The 22,135-nt window shown below is 38.2% G+C and overlaps 1 protein-coding gene across 2 annotated transcripts in view; it reads right to left on the reverse strand.

Moving 5' to 3' along the window:
- Positions 1–3,075: 3,075 nt before the first annotated feature.
- Positions 3,076–22,135, reverse strand: part of LOC136878774 (uncharacterized) — a 284,279-nt gene continuing 265,219 nt past the window's right edge. The window contains exons 8-10 of one of the 2 annotated variants that reach the window (XM_067152240.2): positions 10,833–10,933; positions 10,626–10,745; positions 3,076–4,034 (exon numbers count right to left, since the gene is read on the reverse strand). In XM_067152240.2, coding sequence (XP_067008341.2) covers positions 3,880–4,034; positions 10,626–10,745; positions 10,833–10,933 — 376 coding nt within the window. In that variant the 3' untranslated portion in view covers positions 3,076–3,879. The remainder of the gene's footprint in view (positions 4,035–10,625; positions 10,746–10,832; positions 10,934–22,135) is intronic. The other variant, XM_067152241.2, reaches the window with a different exon arrangement.

Consider the following 22,135-nt stretch of genomic DNA (forward strand, 5'->3'; position numbering starts at 1 on the left):
GAGGATAGCACCAACACCTGTGCTATTGAAATAAAACAAGGAGCGATGCTAGGCTGTGTTCTATCTTTATTCCACTTCAGTATCTACTCTGGCTATGGAATCTATGAGAGCGGTATGGACTCAGTACCCTGACTCTTTCTGACTTGCTAAGAAAAAGAATTTGATCGTCCTAATGACAGCCAACATGATGATATAGTACAAGAAGAAGTACATGATGAGCAAGGTGACATATGAGACCTGTTCCAAAAATAACCAAACTTCAGAAATACCACAATATTGCAAAATCCTAATAGCTTCCATTAAGTGATGCTGTACAGTGTTATTCATCCTAAATAACTAGCCATTTGCCATGCATTTCTGAAATAATAGGTTGCCACTCAGTAGCTGTTAGCTTGCAAGTGTGAACCACTGACATTATCTCAAAGTTTTGAGATATTTGGAAGAAAATGTCAGGAGAAAAACAACTCCTGAAGCCTCCATCATGACAATGTGCCAGCTCACGCACCGCTGTCACTTCATGAAATTTTGACAAACACAAAGACAACTACACTTCCTTATCCACAGTACTTACCTCATGTAGTCCTTGCAGACTTTTTGCTAGAAAGGACAATGTCAGTCAACTGAAGAGATCAAACAGAAATTGGAGGTGGAATTGCACACCATCTCCCAAGCTGCTTGCCATGACTGCTTCCATAAGTGGAAACAGCATTAGGAGCATTGTTTTAATAGACGAGGGAAGTACTTTGAAGGAGGCAAAGCTTATTATGCTGAAGGTAAGTCCCTGAAAGAGTTATTTTCAAATATCGGTTTATGAGCAAGACTCATAAGTATATTTCTTTTTTTCTTTCCAATTAATCATCTAAATACATAGGTCGAGTCATAATGGCAACTATTTTTTTCTCGCGAACAGGAGACAACACAGAAAATCTAAGATATGCATTTGGAAATGTACGGTATGTACTTGCGTATGATGCCACTAGATGGTGTATGTAAACAACAGTGTGGATCTAAGCATGCCCCCAAGTTCAGTGTGTGAGCATCACAAAATGGAAGTCAACAAGCAGGAGCAACAATCGTATAAAATAGCAGTTCTCCATGGCAGAAATGCACGCCAATGCTATGCAGAGCTGCGCGAAGCATTAGGTGGACAACGGTTTGCTAACAAAGAGGACATCATAACAGCATTTCGGAGAGAGTTGCACATTAGCGATACACATGCAGCGAATGGTATTCAGCTCCTGCCCCACCGCTGACAACACACTGTGGAAACCTTGAGTGATTATTTCAAAGGTCTGTAACCAGTGGAGACCTGTCCTTTGTATGTAGTCTTGTGTATTTGCTATGTATACCATAATAAAACAATGATTACCAATGGCCTGTGTTCTGTAACTTTCCTACGAGAATCTCCTGAAGTCAGAATTTGTCTTCAGGCACTATGCATAAGTACATGTCCTATATTTCCAAATGCATATCTTAGATTTTCCATGTTGTCTCCTGTTCGCGAGAAAAAAAAAAAAGTTGCCATGACTTATGACTCGACCATCGTAGTTGAAGGAATTTTGCTGAAAATTGGCACATTTTATGCTATATCAATCTCTATAAATGCAGTTGTTTGGTTTACTTTTTCACCATTTTTTTACTGTATGATACTGAGTAAAGTGGCTGAACAAAGTTAATGTTAATGCATTACAGCTATGGAGCCAAGCTCTGTATTTAGTAGACAAGTGGGTTCGAACTCCACTGTTGGCTGTCCTGAGAATGGTTTTCTGTGGTTCCCCATTTTCACTTCCAGGCAAATGCCGGGACTGTACCTTAAGGCCATGGCTGCTTCCTTCTCACTCCTAGCCCTTTCCTATCCCATCATAGCCATAAGACCTATCTGTGTCGGTGCGACTTAAAGAAACACGTAAAATAATAAAAGATGGAGTTGGATAAGGCTATTAAAGAATGTGAAAGTGGCAAGTCAGTAGGCCTGGATGACATTCGATCAGAGCAGATTTATTTTGGACCAAAAACCAAGGAATGGGTTCTGCAGCTCTTTGACAACTGTATGAGCAGAAGTCAAATAAGATAGTGGGTTCAAACCCGGCAGGGGTAGTCGGATTTTTGAAGGGTGGAAAGAAGTCCATTCGACACTCCATGTCCTATGATGTTGGCATATAAAAGATCTCTGGTGACACATTTGGTGTTTACGTGACAAAATTCATTAAATCTCAGCTGTAGAAACCCAAGAGAGTTTCGGTTTACTCGGTCTGCCATCTAGTAGGCCTAGAGTAAAACAGAACGTCGAAATTGACGAGCACAGCCAGATGGTGTCAAATCGAAATTGAAATGTCTACACACGGTAGCTGAGGCCATATTATTTATTATTATTATTATTATTATTATTATTATTATTATTATTATTATTATTATTATTATTATTATTATTATTATTATTATTATTATTATTATTTCTCATATATCCAACTCCATCATGCTGAAGGGTACAGTGAAACTGTTCCTTTCTTCCAGGTACTCTGTTCAATTTTTGGGCTTGCTGCCTTTATGGTTTACCTTCCCATTCAGGATTAACTGATGTGCACCAGTGGTCTTCATGGGGGTCATCATTCTCATAATATATAATTTCGTGTGGCTATTTCTAGCCGAGTGCAGCCCTTGTAAGGCAGACCCTCTGATGAGGGTGGGCGGCATCTACCATGTGTAGGTAACTGCGTGTTATTGTGGTGGAGGATAGGGTTATGTGTGGTGTGTGAGTTGCAGGGATGTTGGGGACAGCACAAACACCCAGCCCCCGGGCCATTGGAATTAACCAATGAAGGTTAAAATCCCCGACCCGACCGGGAATCGAACCCGGGACCCTCTGAACCGAAGGCCAGTAAGCTGACCATTCAGCCAACGAGTCGGACATCATTCTCATTAAAGTATATTAATACAGCTGAATTATCAATACTATTTATAAGATTCACAATTTAATGGACTTTTGATTTTACGGAAAACCCTCAGCCCTTAATGGTCGACTGAATCAAAAGTTTACTATACATATGAAAGGAAAAAAAAAAAAAAAAAAAAAAGAGGGATGTGGTTATCCAAACAATTTTTGCAAAACCTGACTGTGGATGGTAAAAGGAACCATCTGAGCTAACAATAAAATAATGAAGAAATCAAATTAAATTTAATCTACTGGAACACAAATTTCCTCTTCTGTACTTACCTGAACTACTAGAATGAAAATTGATAAGCTAGCAATGATACTGTTGAGCTATTATGCTTGTAAATAAACAATGAAGAATTATGAGAGATGCTCATGTCTGATAATATAAAAAAAAATTGACCAGTTCAAAAATCATAATCTTTTCCCCTAATATCCATTTCCCTATAGACCTTGTGTACTGTAATACTGTACAAAGTGCATGAAGTTTTTCTTAATTGTACTAGGTATGAAGAGGATAATTTATACAATTTGGTTTCTTAAGTTACATAAATTATACTTCAATGAATCATAAGTTCTGTAATGATGTCAATGAAGATCCTGAAAAGAAAAAAGAAAAAAATGCCTTTTAAAAATGAAAGCTTCTTAATCTTGAAATGAAATAGATCTGAAGAAAGCAAATTGGGAACTTCATTAACATCACTCATTCATGATATACTCAGTAAGATGTCTCCTTTGACAATTATGTCATAATGGCTAGTTTTCAAGAAAAACTAAAAACAGTTAATTTATGAACTGCTTGGTTGATACTGAAAACTAGCTGATGACAATGCTATGTTTTACAAATACAGCACATGTAGGCGTTTCAGTCTTTAAAATATTATTCAGTGAACATCCATGTTCCTATGTCATGCACATGGTGGGTTCAGAACTCCTTCAAGATTGTTTCAAACAGTATCCCCGCAGTTTGCTTCATCAGCACTGTCCGAGCAGTCCTGCTTGCCGTCACACAACTGTTGAAGAGTTATACATCGTCCGTCAACACAACGCAGCTCACCAGCAGGACAGGGAGACGTATGTGGCATGGCTGTGAGACGAGGAGCTGAAAATGGCATTAAAAATTCACTGTCATTCTTAAATAATTTAAAAATTCAATTAGTTAACAGTTACTATTTCAAGTAAAGTCATAAAGTGAGAATCTGGGTTGAACAAGCCTCAATAGGTGTGGATAGTTAGAAAAATAAGATACTATGTTCCTAGAAATTACAGTCAACTCTTGATTATCCATGGTGATGGATGGTCATCTCAGAGATAAATTAAAATAGAGTTAATATAAAATTAGTCATAAACATGGTAAAATTAAGGGTTATTTAAAGATTACACCAATGAAATTGCAGTGCAGCACTAGAATATTTCACTATGAGAGGTTATAAACTGTCTCACCATAATAATAAAAGATTAAAATTACCCCAATTTAATTTTGACTTTTAGAAAGATTTTTACACCTAGCCTTTTGTTTTTTTGATAGAGTTCTCTTTGCTATGAATATCAGAATTGAATCTATGTATTCCATATCACTGCCTGAACTTTGTTATCCAGCCAGAAGACACAATGTAACTGTCTTCTATACCAAGAGATTCAAAGAAATGTTTGACTTGTTTACATCAGACTCTCTATTAAACCAAAACTCCATTGCCTTCTCTAAATTTTCAAGAGTCAATTTCTTCATTGTTTTCCCATTTTTCATCCCACTTGAACTAGAAAACAAAGCAAAAGAAATTAACTCACCATTTTTCTTTTTAAAATCATGTAACTTAATATGTGCTCCCCCATTTCATAGTGCTAGTTGTTAAACAGTTCTGCCTTTTCCCAACTGCTAAATTATTTTCAGTTTTTGTTCAGTACAAAGAACTTTTCTTTTATGCTTCAGTTCTATTACACTCACTAACACAATGTGAATAATAGACTAGGTATGGGGCAACTGAAATGCATGCAGCACTACGCAGCATGACTTCCAGTGTATGGTGGAGTTTACGGCAAAAACTCATGAGGAAGAAAGGATAGCTCCACGATTAATCCATACCTGGATAATCCAAGATTGACTGTATGTACTTAAATGGAATTTATTTTATTTATCAAACATCTGGAAACTGATATCAAAACATTCATTTTGGTGATTTCATTCTTTTGTCTGTACTCTACGAGCAACTTATCTCTTGAAGAGTTGTACAACATCCATCAACACAACGCAGCTCACTAGGAGGACAGGGAGATGTATGTGGCAATGAGAAACGACCTGTCTAAGGCATTTGATTTGACAGGGTGGATCATGGGAGACTACTGGCAAAATGAGTGCAATAGGACTAGACAAAAGAGTGAATGAATGGGTGGCTATATTTCTAGAAAACAGATCTCAGAGTATTAGAGGAGGCAAATAATTAAGAGGGGAATTCCTCAAGGCTGTTATTGGACTTTTATGTTTTCTTATATATATAAATGATATAAGTAAAGAAGTTGAACCAGAGATATGGCTTTTTGCGGATAATGTTATTCTGTATAGAGTAATAAATAAGTTACAAGATTGTGAGCAACTGCAAAATGACCTCGATAAGTTGTGATATAGACAGTACGCAATGACATGATAAATGGGATTAAAAGTCAGGTTGTGAGTTGTGTGGCCTTAATTATGGTACAGCCCCTATATTTGCCTGGTGTGAAAATGGGAAATCACGGAAAACCATCTTCAGGGCTGCCGACAGTGGGGTTCGAACCCACTATCTCCTGAATACTGGATACTGGCTGCACTTAAGCGACTGCAGCTATCGAGCTCGGTCCTCTCAGTTTCAATTACTGCACTGATGGGGTGAAAGTTCCTTATGGAATCATTGTAAGTACCTAGGTGTTAATATACGGAAAGATCTTCATTGGGGTAATCACATAAATGGGATTGTAAATAAAGGGTACAGATCTGTGCACATGGATATGAGGGTATTTAGGGGTTGCAGTAGGGATGTAAAGGAGAGGCCATATAAGGTTCTGGTAAGACCCCAACTAAAGTATGGTTACAGTGTATGGGACCCTCACCAGGATTACTTGATTCGAGAACTGGAAAAACACCAAAGAAAAGCAGCTTGATTTGTTCTGGGGGATTTCCGACAAAAGAGTAGCGTTACAAAAATGTTGCAAAGTTTGGGCTGGGAAGACTTGCGAGAAATGAGACAAGCTGCTCGACTAAGCGGTATGTTGATATAGATGTTGATTCCCATAGGGAACCTGAAATATTTGTCCCAAATGAGTAAATTTATAATACGAATATAAGCGGTCCATTACTGGACATTATAAATTATCCAGCTAACTCATTCTGCTTGCCAGTGTTTCGCCCCAGTGTGCTAAGTTGGGCTCATCAGTTGGTAAATTGCACACCCTCCAAGATGCATGGTTAGTGCATACCGTGGAGGCCACTGCGGACTGACCGACCGACGAATAATGGATTGGTCTGTGTTATGACTAAATTAATAAATAAGAATATTAAAACCTCAAAGAAAAATTAAAGGTTTATGACCTAATAGCAACTAAATCTGATAAAGGGAATGCAACAGTAATCATGGAGACGAACGATTATATTAATAAAACCCATTCGTTTTTCATGGAATACAAATTTGACATAAACAAGAAGAATCCCTTAAATAACCTGCAAAAAGAATTAAAATCAATAGTCAATAATAGTAGGTACTTTCCTTTTTAATGTTGACGTACAAACTATTTCAATTTATTCAAAATTTCCTTAGTACACCTTATCACTATCAAGTGAACACGACGAGAATGAACTCCATAGAACTTTGCGAAAGAATAAAACATATAAAGGTACCAGAATACCACAAGACTCTTTCATCTGATGTCATCAATATACAGCAATATCCCCGTTAAAACCACTGTAAATTTATTATGGAATAATTTAACTGAATTCAGTAAATTAAGCATTGGTGAAATAGATGAGTTCATAGGTCTATTAAAATTCTCTTTAAGTAATAATTATATTATTTTTGAGAAAAATCTACCAACAGACAGATTTACTTATGGGGGCACTGTCCTCGAGTATTTTGGCGAACATATTTATGGACCACTTAGAACACACACACACATCATAGATAAGATCAAAGCAATAAAATATTGGTCATGTTATGTCGACGATGTGCTAGCCATCATAGATAGCAGCATTAACGAAGAAAATGAAATTTTATAACTACTCAACAGTTAAGGTCAGAATATTAAATTCACCATGGAAATGGAGAACAATAACTCACTTAATTATTTAGACATAACACTATTACGTCGTAAGAATAATCATCTGGCATTTAACATTTACCAGAAACCAACTTACACTGCTAACACCATCAAACAAAATTCAATACATCCTGAAGCTCACAAAAAGCTGTCTACAATAGCATGTTTGAAAGAGTATTAAAAAACCCGCTCTCAAAGAGAAATTTGAAAAAAGAAATCAAGACCATCTGCAAAAAAGCTTTGAACAACGGATTCGGCACAAAGTTTATAAATAAGCTAATCAATAAACATACTAACAAGCCCACAACTACTTTAATGAAAGAGTCAAAAACTAATGAAAAAATACCGCATTCACATTTAGCAATAATAATATACACATAATCACCAACATCCTAAGAAAAGAGAACCCAAAATTTGCTTTCAAAACACTAATGCAACAATATTATTTAACTCTCAGACAGTAAATACTAGCAATAAATACACAAATTCTAGGATATATAAACTGGAATGTCAGGGATGTGGGGCAAGTTACATCACACAAACTGGTAGGAACTTCCTCATAAGATATACAGTACATCACAACGCTTTAAAATATAATCATTTCTTTGCCATGAGTAACCATCACAAAGACTATAATCACAATTATACTACAATACATCAAGATCTAAAAATTCAACATGAACAAAAAGTCCACTACTCAACATTTTAGAGAATTTTCACATCAGTATGGATCTATACAAGAACCCAGCCCTCAACTGAAATGAGACAAATGAAAAAGGAACATAATATGGGAAACTTTTATTTCAATCATTTGTAGTAAAAAACAGGAACATTAGAACTCACAATTATTACACTCGGTTTCAATCACCGCTCCCATTATTCCGCATACTCCCATTCTCCTGCAAGCCCCACCACATTTCCCCACTCCACTTCCTTGCAACAACACGTCTTGCGTTTCGACTGTGGGAGCAAGTCAGTCAAGAGCTGGACTCCATAATCAGAGAACACGAGTGATACAAGCGGGCCATGTAATGTAAGTTAATTTTCGTTCTTTGTGACTTAATCTAAATGTTGTTCCTGTTAGTCACCACTTTTCAACCTTAATTTGATTTGTATTATCCATTTTACAGACTAAAATCAGACAATTCAACTTCAGTAATGCTTATGTACATCAGCCCATGTCGGAACACAAAAACTAAGCCAACAGTATACAGATACCAGTTAATCCACACCAAAGGACAACAAAAAGCATTGAAACAGAAAGACTTCCAGCTCAAGACTGTTTTAACGATCAACATTTCATACTTTTTTAACTTTCATCATCCTTTTTAAAATATTTCTAAATTTTCATTTTGTGTGTCTTATATCTTTTTTAATACATCATACATGTCTTACTGAGGATGACCCTATGCCAGGTCAAAACATGTCTATTTATATTTGAACTTTTGTCTTAATTGGACATAAAATATATATAGTATTGACTAGCGGGATTAAAATATTATTATGTGCAATTTTGTAAGAAGTTCAACCGTCAATACGGATTCAACAATGAGATTCATAGTCTGTAAAGTTTGAGTGGTGTCTTTAAAAGTAGGAAAGATCACAGTTTGAAGATAAAGTTGGATTCAAGAGGACAAATTGTGGCAAATATTCATTTGCAGGAAGGGGAGTTAGGGTTTGGAATAACTTATCACGGGAGATGTTCATTAAATTTCCAATTTCTTTGCAATCAATTAAGAAAAGGCTAGGAAAACAACAGATAGGAAATTTACCACCTGGGCAACTGCCCTAAATGCAGATCAGTAGTGACTGATATATTCTCTGTATAAATTTTCAGTTCCATTTTTATAAATGACACACCGTAGGGCACTTGTTATATACGGTATGCGCCAAAATATACAGTACTCATTTTCGCGCAGTGCTCATGTGCACGCCTGAGCATCTGCGTGTTGTTACATTGCCATGATGAATTATTAGTTGTGTAAAGAACGTTGTGCTCTGTGATTGGAAGTAACAATGGGTCTCGCGACGGAGGAAAAAGTGTTTATAATGGAGTATTATTTTCGCTCGTACGGAAATGGTTATCAAGGTGGGCTGAGTTTAAAGTTAGTGGTGGAACAATATCGTGAATACTTCAATAAGGCAGCACCTAGCAACAGAGTTATGCTATCTATTGTTAAATTTTTTTGTCGTAAGTGTAGTGTATTATGTCAACACAAGGGCAGTTCTGGTAGGCCAGTAACTGTGTCCACAAATGAAAATCATGGATGTGTCCTCAATCGGGTGTTGCAGTTTCCAAAGCGAAGTCTTCGGCGAACAGCCCTGAAATTAAACATCAGCCCTATGTCACTTCGACGATTGTTTAAAGACATAGGTGGATTTCTGTACTGAATACAGGTTGGGCAACGATTGAGGGAGCACGATAGGCATGTCAGGGTGGAATATTGTGCACAATTTTGCCCATGGTCTACGAGGATCCAGATTTCTTGTTCAACGTGTGGTTCTCCGACGAAAGTCACATTCACTTGGACAGTTTTATCAATCGCCAAACAACTCGCTTTCTTGGTTTTGAGAGGCCAGACACTATAGTCCAGAAACCGCTACATAGTGTGCATGTGAAGATTTGGTGTGCAGTGTCAGCAAATGGTATGCTAGGTCCGTATTTCATAGAGAATGATGATGGTGCACTCTTACTGTTAACCAAGAATGCTATAGGAACATGGTGATCAGGCCATTTATTCAGGATCTAAGAAGGTTTTGTCGTGCCAGGAACATGCAGATGAATAGACAGTGGTTCCAACAAGACGGGGCGACCTGCCACACCGCTTGACAGGCTATGGCTATGCTGCAAGAAACCTTTCCAGGATGAGTAATTTCCTGTGGGGCAGAGTTCCCCTACCCATCACATTGCCCCGATCTCACACCACCTGATGCTTACGTGTGTGGAATGTTAAAGGAGAAAATTTTCAATTGTCCAGATCCACTCAAAACTGTGCCTGCATTACGTCAGAAGATCGTCTTGTTCTTCGAGACTCTGCAGCAACCTATGTTCCAGAATATGTTGGAAAATCTGCGTGATCGTTATGAACACTGCCTACAGTGCAATGGAGCACATTTTGAACATTTACACTACCATCTCGATAAGTAAGGTAATGACAATAAGACTAACATAATTTCCAGTACTGTGTATTTTGGCGCATACTGTATTAACAGAGAGTGAGGGGTGTTTGCAGCTTCCCGGTCTATTGTACTATTCCAGATAGCTTAGTAAATATGATAATTTTGTAATGTGCTCCATACCTTGCAATGGTGCCAAGGATATAGAAAAAGCTGCTTTTGTGTGCAGCCTTGCTCTATTGTATTCAAAATATGTCTGCTGATTTTATCTTGTATATGTGTCAAACCTTACCAATGTTAGAACAGTTCCTTTCATCTGAATTGTCTTCACATTGTGCGATCCCATCGCACAGCCACTTGGCGGGAATGCAGGCAGAACCGTCTTCACACAGCAAATGATCTGGTTGACAACCTGGTAAAATTTTCTTCTTTAATTTTTGATATATTCTAAAAAAAAAAAAACAGAAAATTTGTTTTTTCTGCATTTATAGATACAAACCTTCTCTTGTTGGGCAGTTGTATTCGTCTGACCCATCTTGACAGTCTCGTGCTCCATCACACTTCCATCTCAGTGGAATACATTTGTTATCAGCATCACATCTGAAAGATGTATATCATATTAGCATCTTAAGAAATTTTTATGGGTAGGAAAAAAAAAGATAGCTCTTGCTAAAAAGGCCTTTCAAAATAAAAGAAGTCTTTTAAAAAATACCCATGTAAGTTTAGAAACAAGAAAGGCTTTTGTAAAATCCTTTGTCTGGAGTGTACTGCTTTACGGTTGTGAGAGGTGGACTATTGGGAAAAAGGAAAGAGACTCATTAGAAGCAACTGAAATGTGGACTTGGAGGAAAATTACATGTTACAAATTTCATTCTGCCTGCTGTCATTTCTTGATGGATACAGTACTTTTGCATCCATCTCTTGGCACAGGCCAGAGTAAAGTGTAGCTTCCACCGAAGTCCCAGTCATCATCATGGCTGTGATAATATGGACACTGCTGGGGTATGGGTAGTGCTTAGTAATGATATTCAAGAGCACGACTAGTGCTTCTGAGTGTTATGAAAGGTGCTGCTCACAGGGTCAGTCATGTTGCAATAGTACTTTCTGACCCAGTGAGGAAAGCAATGGCAAACTACCTCACTCCTCATCTTGCCTAATATGCCTCATTTTGGTGCTTGCCATTGGTTTTTGGGGTTTCCTTATAACCCCACAACCTTTGGTGGTGCTATTTGAGGATCCAACCAGCCTCTGGGCTGTTGACCCAACAGACAGACAGACAAATTTCATGTCTGGTCCGTATTGAAATGTACATCAGTTTATGGCACTGTGTAGGTTGTGAACTTTTTATTACTTCTTCAACAAAAGACCATGGATCCACTTAGTAAACAACGAGATTAATGGATCCAACAACTTCATCACCTACACAGCACCATACTACAGTTTAATATCACAAGTTTTCAATAAGAAAGTTTCAATGTCATCTTAATTAAGCTACTAATGGTCCATTTTAACCTTTTCTTCAGAATCTAAATAGCGTTGCTTTTAACCAAATTTCACTCGTACAATCCAGAAAGGGCGACCACGAAAAATAGATTAAAGTGCCGCGAGAAGTATGAATACCAAAAAACTCAATCCCTATACTACAACCAGAAACGAAAAGCAGTACATGCGGCAATCAGTGACACTAAAGAGGTGTGTAAGGTAGATATAAATAAAATACACCACTACTTTTCCTCTCGTGTTTCAATCCCCAATGATTTGGAAAGATCAACATATACTTCACACACATCTGAAGCAGAATATGTAGAATTAGAAGAAACAATGAATACTGTCATTTCTAAACAAGAAGTAGAGTATGCAATCAAGAAAATAGCCGTTGACACATCTCCTGGCCCAGACCATATATTGATGAGGGCACTTAAACATGACACGTGTTATGAAATTATAGCATTGATTGCAACAACCATGTTAACAAGAACACTGGTGCCTGAGATTCTTAAGAGAGCTAGAACCGTGCTTATCCATAAGGGAGGAGACCCCATGGATCTAGATAACTGGAGACCAATAACCATCTATTCACTAGTGAGAAGAGTAATAGAGCACATATTAGATACACGACTACATAGCTACGTGAGCTTTAATGAAAAATTAACGTGGCTTCACAAACTCTGCTGGCACTCATATCAACACTTCCATCTTGGAATCTATTCTGACATCAGCCAAATACCAAAAGGTCGACTGTAACCTGGTTTTCCTGGATATCACTAAGGCCTTTGACAACGTAGGGCATAAACACTTGAAGAATGCCCTCTCCTCCCACGCCCTACCATCAAAACTGTCCGATCTAATAATGGCACTACAATGTAATAATACTACTCAAATAGAATCCCATTACAAGAAGACCAAACCAATTGTTCTCAATAAAGGCATAATGCAGGGTTCTCCCTTATCACCAGCACTTTACAACATTGCAACTGACCACATTTTAGAAGAACTTTCATCAAGAGAGTTCCAGGGAGAACACTGATATTGTATACTGCCGGGTCTTCTTAATATAACCTTTCTAAGCTTTGCTGATGATACGTTGATTGTAGCAATAAACGAGACTTCAGCTAGAAAGATCACTGAAATGGCCATCAAGAGATTTGAAGAAATTGGCCTAACAATCAATGTCAACAAATCTAAATCCATTTTCATAGTAAAAGGAAGTCCTATCTACAAATCTCTAACTTTAGATGGCTGCAATGAAATTAAATCTATAACTCCTGCAGAGGCAATCCGCTACCTTGGAGTAAGCTATCACAATGCTACTGTATTTGATGCTAAATTAACGATGGAAAAACTTAAGAGTAAACTAGATGCATTAGCATCAACTCCACTACTGCAACCACACCAGAAATTTAATGTGCTATCAACCTACATTTGCCCATCTTTGATCTAAAAATTTCACACTACACCTTTACATCGAATACCTGCGAGTTTCCTAACTGATACTGACAAACGTATCAAAAGCATCTTAGTTCTTCAGCTTCCAATAGACACACCAGACAGCATGTTATACGGTACTCCTATAAAAAGTATAAAGGACTTGGTCTTTTCAAGTGTGGTTGGGAGGCTTATCTACAGCATATAAATGCATGCCAAGTTCTCCAAAGATCTCGCAATATACACATTAACCATACCAGAGACCTCCATGCAGAAACAGAGAAGTGCTTCGAAAAACTAGGCCTACTCCAGAATACTGAATACGAATCAGTCAAGGTCTCGCTCCTACGACAACTCCGTGAGGAAGAATTCGATGGCTGGAGAGCCTTACCACAAAAGGGTAAGGGTGTTATACTGTATAAGGAGTACACACCAGCCAATCATTGGGTAAGAAAACCCGAAGGTTTAACCAGTAGGGACTGGAATGCCATAAAACTAACAGCAAATGTAATTCCAATTCGTGCATTACCTGGCAGGTCCTGAGACAATAACCACTGTTGGCGTTGCCACAGTGAGATTGAAACACTTTGTCATGTCTTGGGTTCCTGTCCATTTAATGACACCCTACGGAATTCATGACATCATCGTATACGATCTATGATTGCTGAAGCCCTGAGAGAAAAGCATTATACAGTCTATGGGGAGGTACATGGATTGTCTCAGACAGGGTCAAGCCGGCATGATTGCTATACCACCAGGCTCATGTAAAGGGTTCATAATAGACCCCACAATTAGAACCGAAGCATCATCCACTCAACCACATGATGTACATAAAGATAAATGTGATATATATGAACCTACAATCCCATACTATGCCGAGAAATATCATCTGGACTCCATAGATGTATTAGGATTGATGATAGGAGCACGAGGCACCATTACTCACACATTTCACAACTTTTGTAAGAAATTTAATTTGCATAACCAATTTATTAAGGACATTGGGTTAGCAGCTCTGAAATGATCGTTAGCAATAGTCAAAAATCATCTACTGTATACTCTTAGCTACGTCTTTGTCCTATGAGGAATCCCTCATGGATTTCAAAATTATTGACTGATACACATTAACCAATATAATGGTCCATTATTGGACATTATAAATTTTACAGCTAACTCATTCCTGGCTGCCAGCATTTCGCCCACATGTGCTAGGTTGGGCTGATCAGTTGGTATCTAGTACACCTACCAAGACGCTGGCTGGCGCATACCGTGGAGGCCACTGCGTAGGCTACTTGAAGCCACCAGCAGTGCCAATGCACTATGAGAGACTTCTCATTACCAAAAATTGATGCCTGCTTGGACATCAGATGTTACAGATGTTGATTCCCATAGGGAATCTGAATTATTTGTCCCAAATATTATAAATGACCCTTGTAGTTATTAATCAAATTTTCATGTAAGCTTTGTCTTTTTTTGCAACCTCCAAATGGGGGAAGTAGAAATAAATGCATTCCTCTTTCTCTGCAACTCAAGATTCAACTTTAGTCATAGACCTTATTATTATGGACTAGTTGTCTATTTTACAAAATATTTTAAATCACCAGTGTAATATCACACCAACATTATTCATTTCTTCAAAAACCTTTTAAACAAGCTTTAACTGTAAATTATCAATTAAGAACTCATAACAATTTCACATTGTATAATACTCATTCTTAATGTTATATTTTGACCAAAAAAATCAGGATCCTGATTTTTATCTTTTAGGTCTGCCTGTTAGGTTAACAGCCCAGAGGCTGGTTGGATCCTCAAATAGCACCACCAAAGGTTATACGGTTATAAGGAAACCCCAAAAACCAATGGCAGCACCAAAATGAGGCGTACTAGGCAAGATGAGGAGTGAGGTAGTTTGCCATTGCTGCCATTGAGTGTAAAAAGGCTAATGATCAGTGTTGTCAACTTATATTTTCAAGATCCGCTAAATACTACTAAAAATCCGCTAAAATTCCACCAAGAAATCCAATCTCAAATAATGAGCAATAATAATAATAATAATAATAATAATAATAATAATAATAATAATAATAATAATAATAATAATAACGTGAAGAAAATTCTCGGCCCCCGAAAAACAGAAGATGGATATAGACTGAGGTCACGTAAAGTGACAGAAGAGCTTTCCAACATTGCAGCAGACATCCGCAAAAGATGTCTGAAATTTTATGGGCACGTCCACAGACTGCCGGCAAGTAGACTGACACATACAATTCTCACCTACATACAACATCTAAAAAATATTCCATGGGTACTGAAAGTGAAGAAGGATCTGGAAAAAGCCCAGATGAACTCAAATGACACTGTGGACAGAAACCTCTATAGGAAAAAATTAATGGATGGAAAGTGCAACCGAAGAACGAAGTGAAAAAGAAGACTGGAGCAAAGAAGAAAGAAAAAGGGTCCACGGAGAAAGGATGAGAGCTGTTTGGCAACTCAGAAAACAGAATTGTTAGAGCTTTGCATGATCCATTGGGTTCATACACAACAAGCAGTAGTAGTAGTAGTAGTAGTAGTAGTAGTAGTAGTAGTAGTAGTAAATGTTTGTACTCACCTGATCTGTGAGTTCCAATGGGATTAACCCCTTGCCTGTGAGGTGGCAAGCTAAAACTTATAGGCATTTTACTGCGGGTGCAAACTAGGTGAACCCCCTACCTCAAGGGCCACACACAAAACAGGCCAGTTCATTAAATGGTCTTCCTTCATAGCATAAATATAAATGCTACTCTCTCAGAGTTTCATTATCTGTCGTCATTCGTCAACTAAGAGGTAAGTACCCTTTCCCCACTCATTACAAATTTATGATACCACGATCTCATAACATCAAATCCAGCTCCTGACAAGAAATACGGAATAGCTCAGAGACAGACTGGAGTACAATTTTTTTTAAAAGTAAAATGGATAAAACGCTAAATTCCGTTATAATAAATCTAGAATTCCGCCAAAAAAATCCGCTGTCTGCTAAAGGGTATATTTCTCCACCAACAGTCTTATAATTCCGCCAAATTTAGCGGAAAGTCCGCTAAGTTGGCAACACTGCTAATGATGCCCTTATAACGGGTGAAACATATCCCTTCAAATTTTAGTATAATAAGATGTAAATCCTAATGTTAGGAATTCAATTGTATTGAATAGGTTGATCCTAATAAATTTTAGTAGTATTTTTTAAACTGTTGGAGGAAAATGGTGTGGACACACTGAAAAAAAAAAAAAAAAAGACGAATCGAGATGATCTGAAGGAAATCAATGAACAACAGATACTGATAAGGGATATGGTAAGAAGGAAGACAAAACTTGTGAGTCATACTATGAGACATAATGACTTCCTAGTAAATGTCTTTGAAAGAAAAATACTAGGAAAGAAAGAAAGAAAGAAAGAAAGAGGAAGACCAAGGAAGAAATATTTCGAGGTCAAGAGAAACTTGATGGGATGTAAAAACAACAAGGAAGTGAAGAGAACAGCACGATCGAGAGGAGAATGGTTGCAGTGATAAGCTTTAGCCTTTAATGTATGATGATGATGATCAGGGCCTAAAATGTATAAATGTATAAAAAGGCCTGCTGCTCCACCTCCGTGCATATATATATGAATATTTACACTCGCAAAATATCAAACATGCACTCTTCCTTCCTTTTTATCAGCTGTATGTGTTAGTATTTCATCACTGCTAGAATCAATTAACGTCCGGAGACACGAATCCTCGCTACTTACACACTGTAATTATTGTAAAGGTTATTGCTGACGAAAATTTAAATCTGGCAGCTTGCAAGTACGGGCAGAGGGGGAAGGGGGGGAGAGGTCTAGGAAGTGAGCAGAAGGGGAAGGGAAGCACGGTGGAATGCATGTGCTATACTATTTCTTTGCATCAGGAAAAGAACTATACTATTTCTTTGCATCAGGAAGAGAACTTCCAGTTCACCTCTGATTATTGAACCATTCGTAAGTTACAATTGTAATGTTCTTGTAAAATGGTGCCAAAAAACGTAAATTAAAAGAACAGCATTTGAAAGAAATTGAAAAGTTGCAGAAAATATCAACATTTTTTGACAGGAATTCTACAAGTGCATCGACGACTGAAGAGACTGATACTGGTGAACTGGAATCTTCTACAGATAAGCTAATAGTGTAATATTTAAGTCTGCTGTTTTAAGAGAGGTTAGGTCATTACAGAATTGGAAAGCATGAGCATTAGGAAGATGGTTTTAGGAACAATGAAAGGGAATCCTGAGGGGTATTTTAAACTTCAGTCACATTGTATGGAATACTCGGAGTCGTAAATGAAGATGGTTTTAGGAACAATGAAAGGGAATCCTGGGGGGTATTTTAAACTTCAGTCACATTGTATGGAATACTCGGAGTCGTAAATAATAAATAGTCAATCTCGTTGGTGTAATGGTAGCAATAATGACCGCCACCCCCGAAGACCCAGGTACCTTACCCGGCGCTGCCTCGGGGGGGGTCCTTGGTTACAAAGAAGGAGCCACACATTTGTAAATAGCCCAGGGCCCCCAAACACCTTAATTCGGCACTGATGATGATGATGATGATGATGATGATGAGGCTGAAATGTCAGTAAGTTTACAAATAAGTGCACAAGTATAAATCAAAGATAAAAAGGAAGGAAGAAGGATACTCAAATGCTAAACACAGCGAAAGATCTGTGTGTATGAAGGGGGACCAACACATACAGTGTGTTAGAAATGATTCTCCGCACCAAGCAGTGCAGCCGAGGCCTATCTGGGTGCACAGTTCGGGTGGCAGTAATGTCTGCTCACCTTCAGATGTGAGCAGACAGCTCAAGAGACTGCACAACACAGTGGATCGAGATATAAAATGCACAATGGTTCTGTAATAACGCATAGCACAGAGATAGAATGTTAACAAAGCCAATAAGAAAACAACTTGAAAAGGAGTGAGTTGTAAGCCCAGTGGTTATTGTACACTTACTAGGTCACATGGCCGAGGTGGTAAAGGCATGCTCGGTTCACCCGGAGTGACGTGGGTTGGATTCCCCGTCAGGAAGTTGAAAAATTTAAGAAACAAGATTTCCACTTTTGGAAGTGCATATGGCCCCGAGGTTCACTACTTTTAATTCCTTAGTTGTTCTTGGAGCAGACTGGTAAACTGAGGACTTGGCAGTACCCCAGGAAAAAAAATAATCAGGAAATGACAAATTGAGACTATGTGGTGAACAGAGCCCTCGTGAAATTATTCATTCCCCAATTACATCACTTAAAAGATGCATGGAGCGATTGGAGCTGTGGCTCTGTATTGTTGGAAGAATGAGCTCATAATATCCATTTCATTCAGTTCCACAATCAGCGCGTGCAAGATTTCACTACAGTTAACTTTTGAATCTACCATGCTGTTAAAAATATCAGCCTAATAATTTGAGAATGTGAAATTGTAATACACACGGCAATCTTTTGAGAATGAAGTTGTGTTTGATGAATTGTGTGTGCATTTTCAGAGGTCTAGAGTGTTTATGTAAACAATTACATGAAACCAAGCTTCATTGGTAAAAAATGTTCTAAAAGCAAATTATCACAAAAGTAATTTATTCTATTATCATCACCTATTCAATACAAGCCATGTGCTTCGTGGATGAAATTTACATAATACTATATATACACTTCTCAGAGATATGTTTTGCCCCTTGTTAAGGGAATCATCAGCCTGTAGGTAACCTTAAGGTTAAATGTCTGAAACATTATCTATTCATACAAGGATTACAATGAAAAATATGTTACACATTAAAAACATCTGAAAGTTAACATGCTACAATTACAATACCATATAAAAAATGCCACATTACACACTATGAGTATCGAGAATTGATAGTGACTATACTCGTGGAAATTAAAAATGAAAATGAAAACCAAAAAGGTTTAAAAATGAAAATGAAAAATTTGCAGATCATTGGGATAGTAACAGTCTTAAGTAAAGAGTGTAATCTCTTGCAAAAAAGTGTTCTGTCAAACACTTTCTTTCTATGATGGTTAACACACTGCTGAAACCACTCGCAATAAAATTCCTCTTCTCTGTGTCTGTCAACTTGAACTTCTGAATGACAAAAAACTTATGTGCATAAAGGTTGAGCCTCTTTCTTGTTGCTCAATGTACTGTGAAGACAGAAACACCAGTCTGCTGTGCATATTTCTACATGGACCTAGACAGACTTTTAAGGAGCCTGTCGGACATATCCAAAAGTTTCTCTTCTGTTAAAATTGGTGCTCTACCATTCTTTGGAGCACCAAATACAGCATCACAGCTACAAAATTTATGTATTAAATCTCAGACAGTATTGTGATGCAGTAGAATGGATTCAGAAAACCGTTCCCGAAATCATTGTCTCACTGTGTCCATGTATTTGTTACCTTCCAGGAAAACCCACTCCACTAAAAACATTCACTCTTCTGCAGTACGCATCTTAAGTCTCGCACTTCCTCCAACCTTCACGTTAACAGCAATGCATCCTGCTTGGCTCAGCCAGAGTGTTGCCAACATTCACAGTATCACCGTCAGCTAAGGTCACTGTAAAAGCTCACTTCTAATGCACTGGAGCAGAGACAAGGGCAAATATAAAAACCCAAAAGAATAAGGAGGTGTTTCACATTTAGGAAATGTTTCACAGTCTAACTCCATTTGATGAAATTGATGAAAGAGAAGATTTTTTTATTTTTTTTTGCTAGGGGCTTTACGTCGCACCGACACAGATAGGTCTTATAGCGACGATGGGATAGGAAAGGCCTAGAAGTTGGAAGGAAGCGGCCGTGGCCTTAATTAAGGTACAGCCCCAGCATTTGCCTGGTGTGAAAATGGGAAACCACGGAAAACCATCTTCAGGGCTGCCGATAGTGGGATTCGAACCTACTATCTCCCGGATGCAAGCTCACAGCCGCGCGCCTCTACGCGCACGGCCAACTCGCCCGGTAAAGAGAAAGAGAAGATATGGAAGTTGTCATTGTCCTTTCATATTTGCTTGTTTGCTGTATTCCTTTCTCTCTATTGCTTACCTTCCACACTGGTTTGTAATACTGTTTATACTTATTTGTGTTTCTCCCTTCCTGTACATGACCCAACTCTCTTTCTCAAAAATTGTTTCTCTGCTTTAGCTTTATATTCTTTAGATCCATGTAGTCTAAAATAACAAATGGGCTTAATGGTTTACTTTCCTACATATTATGTAATGTATGTTTTAATTTTACTGGATTCAGTATCTGTATTTTAATTTTTTTAAGTTTAATGTTTAGTTTAATATTTTAATATTATAAAAATATAGTTAGTGTGTTCATAAACCTGTACTGTATACATAAAGGGGCTTTTCAGCCTCAGTGGCATGTAAATCATCAATAAATTCAAATTCAAATTCTCTCTCTCTTTGAGTCCAACCCTTCGTAAGGGTGTAGTGGCATCACACAACAGGCCTTTTGGTGATCTGCCTCCAGGAATCTGTTTTGGGCATGGTGACTTGCTTCCTGTAAGCTCATCCCGGTCAATCTCTTGATCTGGTCCATCCATCGTAATGGTGCACGTCCTCTAGGTCTTCGGCTATCGACTTTTCCTTCTGTGATAAGTATTTCCATTCCCTCCTGTCTCCTGGTAATATGACCAAAATATTCGAGTTTTTTTGGCTGATAAGGGTCAACAGTGTTGTTCTGATGCCAAGCTGTTGCAAGATTGATTCATTAGTATGGTGCGCTGTCCATGGTATTCGCAGTAATCTCCTATAGCACCAAATTTCTGGAGCATCAATCCTGCGGCAATCCGCCATCTTCATCGTCCAAGTTTCTGCTGCAAAGGTCCCCACTGGGAAGATCAGAGTTCAAATGAGGGTGAGCTTTGTCTTGGAAGTGATGGAGGTGTCCTTCCAGATTCAAGTAAGTTTTGCTGTTGAACTTCTCGCGATTGCAATCCGCTTATGGATCTCAGGTTCACAGTCTCCAAGATTTGTGACAATAGATCCCAGATACTCAAAGCGAGTGACAGCCTCATGATCAGCAATTCTTGTTATGGCAGGTATGTTGTTAATAAAATGATTTCAATCATCGTCTTTTTATTGTTGATTTCAAGACCATATTCTCTGATTTGGTCTCCTAACCTGCGCATGATGGTTTGTAGTTTTTGATTATCTGTTGCAATTATCACAGTGTCATCCACATATCTGAGTTTGTTAATTTTTCTGCCACCAACTGTGATGCCATCACTCCAATCTTTGAGAACCTCTCTCGTAATGTACCCACTGTATACATTGAATAGGAGGGGGGGGGGGGGGAGAATACAACCTTGTCGCACTCCAGCAGTAGTATGAAAGATGTCCGAGAAGTTGCTATGAACTCCCACTGCCGCAGTGTTCGAAAAGTACAATTGTTGAATCAGGTACACTAAATGTCTTGGTGTCCCCATCTCAATGAATATAGCCCAGAGCTTTGACTATTTCACCTTGTCGAAGGCTTTCTTGTAGTGCACGAAGCACAGGAACATCTTGATATTGTACTGCCTTGTTTTCTCTATGAACTGCCGGATGTTTAGGATCTGCTCACGAGTTCCTCTCCCTGGAACAAACCCAGATTGTTCCTCTGATATTTGTGGAAGTAAGAAGGTTTTCAGCCTTTCGTTCAGCACCGTGAGCATGATTTTACTGGCATGGGAGACGAGGGCTATCATTCGATAGTTTTCACAGTCAAGTGGAGAACCTTTCTTGAACAGTGGTACTAATATGGAGTGGCACTGCTGGTCCGGCCAATTTCCAGACGTCCATATCTTCTGACAGAGGCATCTGAAAACTCTATACTCAACAAATTGTGAAGTCTACAGCCCGC

Source organism: Anabrus simplex, chromosome 8, assembly GCF_040414725.1.
Source record: "Anabrus simplex isolate iqAnaSimp1 chromosome 8, ASM4041472v1, whole genome shotgun sequence".
NCBI classification, from domain to species: Eukaryota; Metazoa; Arthropoda; class Insecta; order Orthoptera; family Tettigoniidae; genus Anabrus; species Anabrus simplex.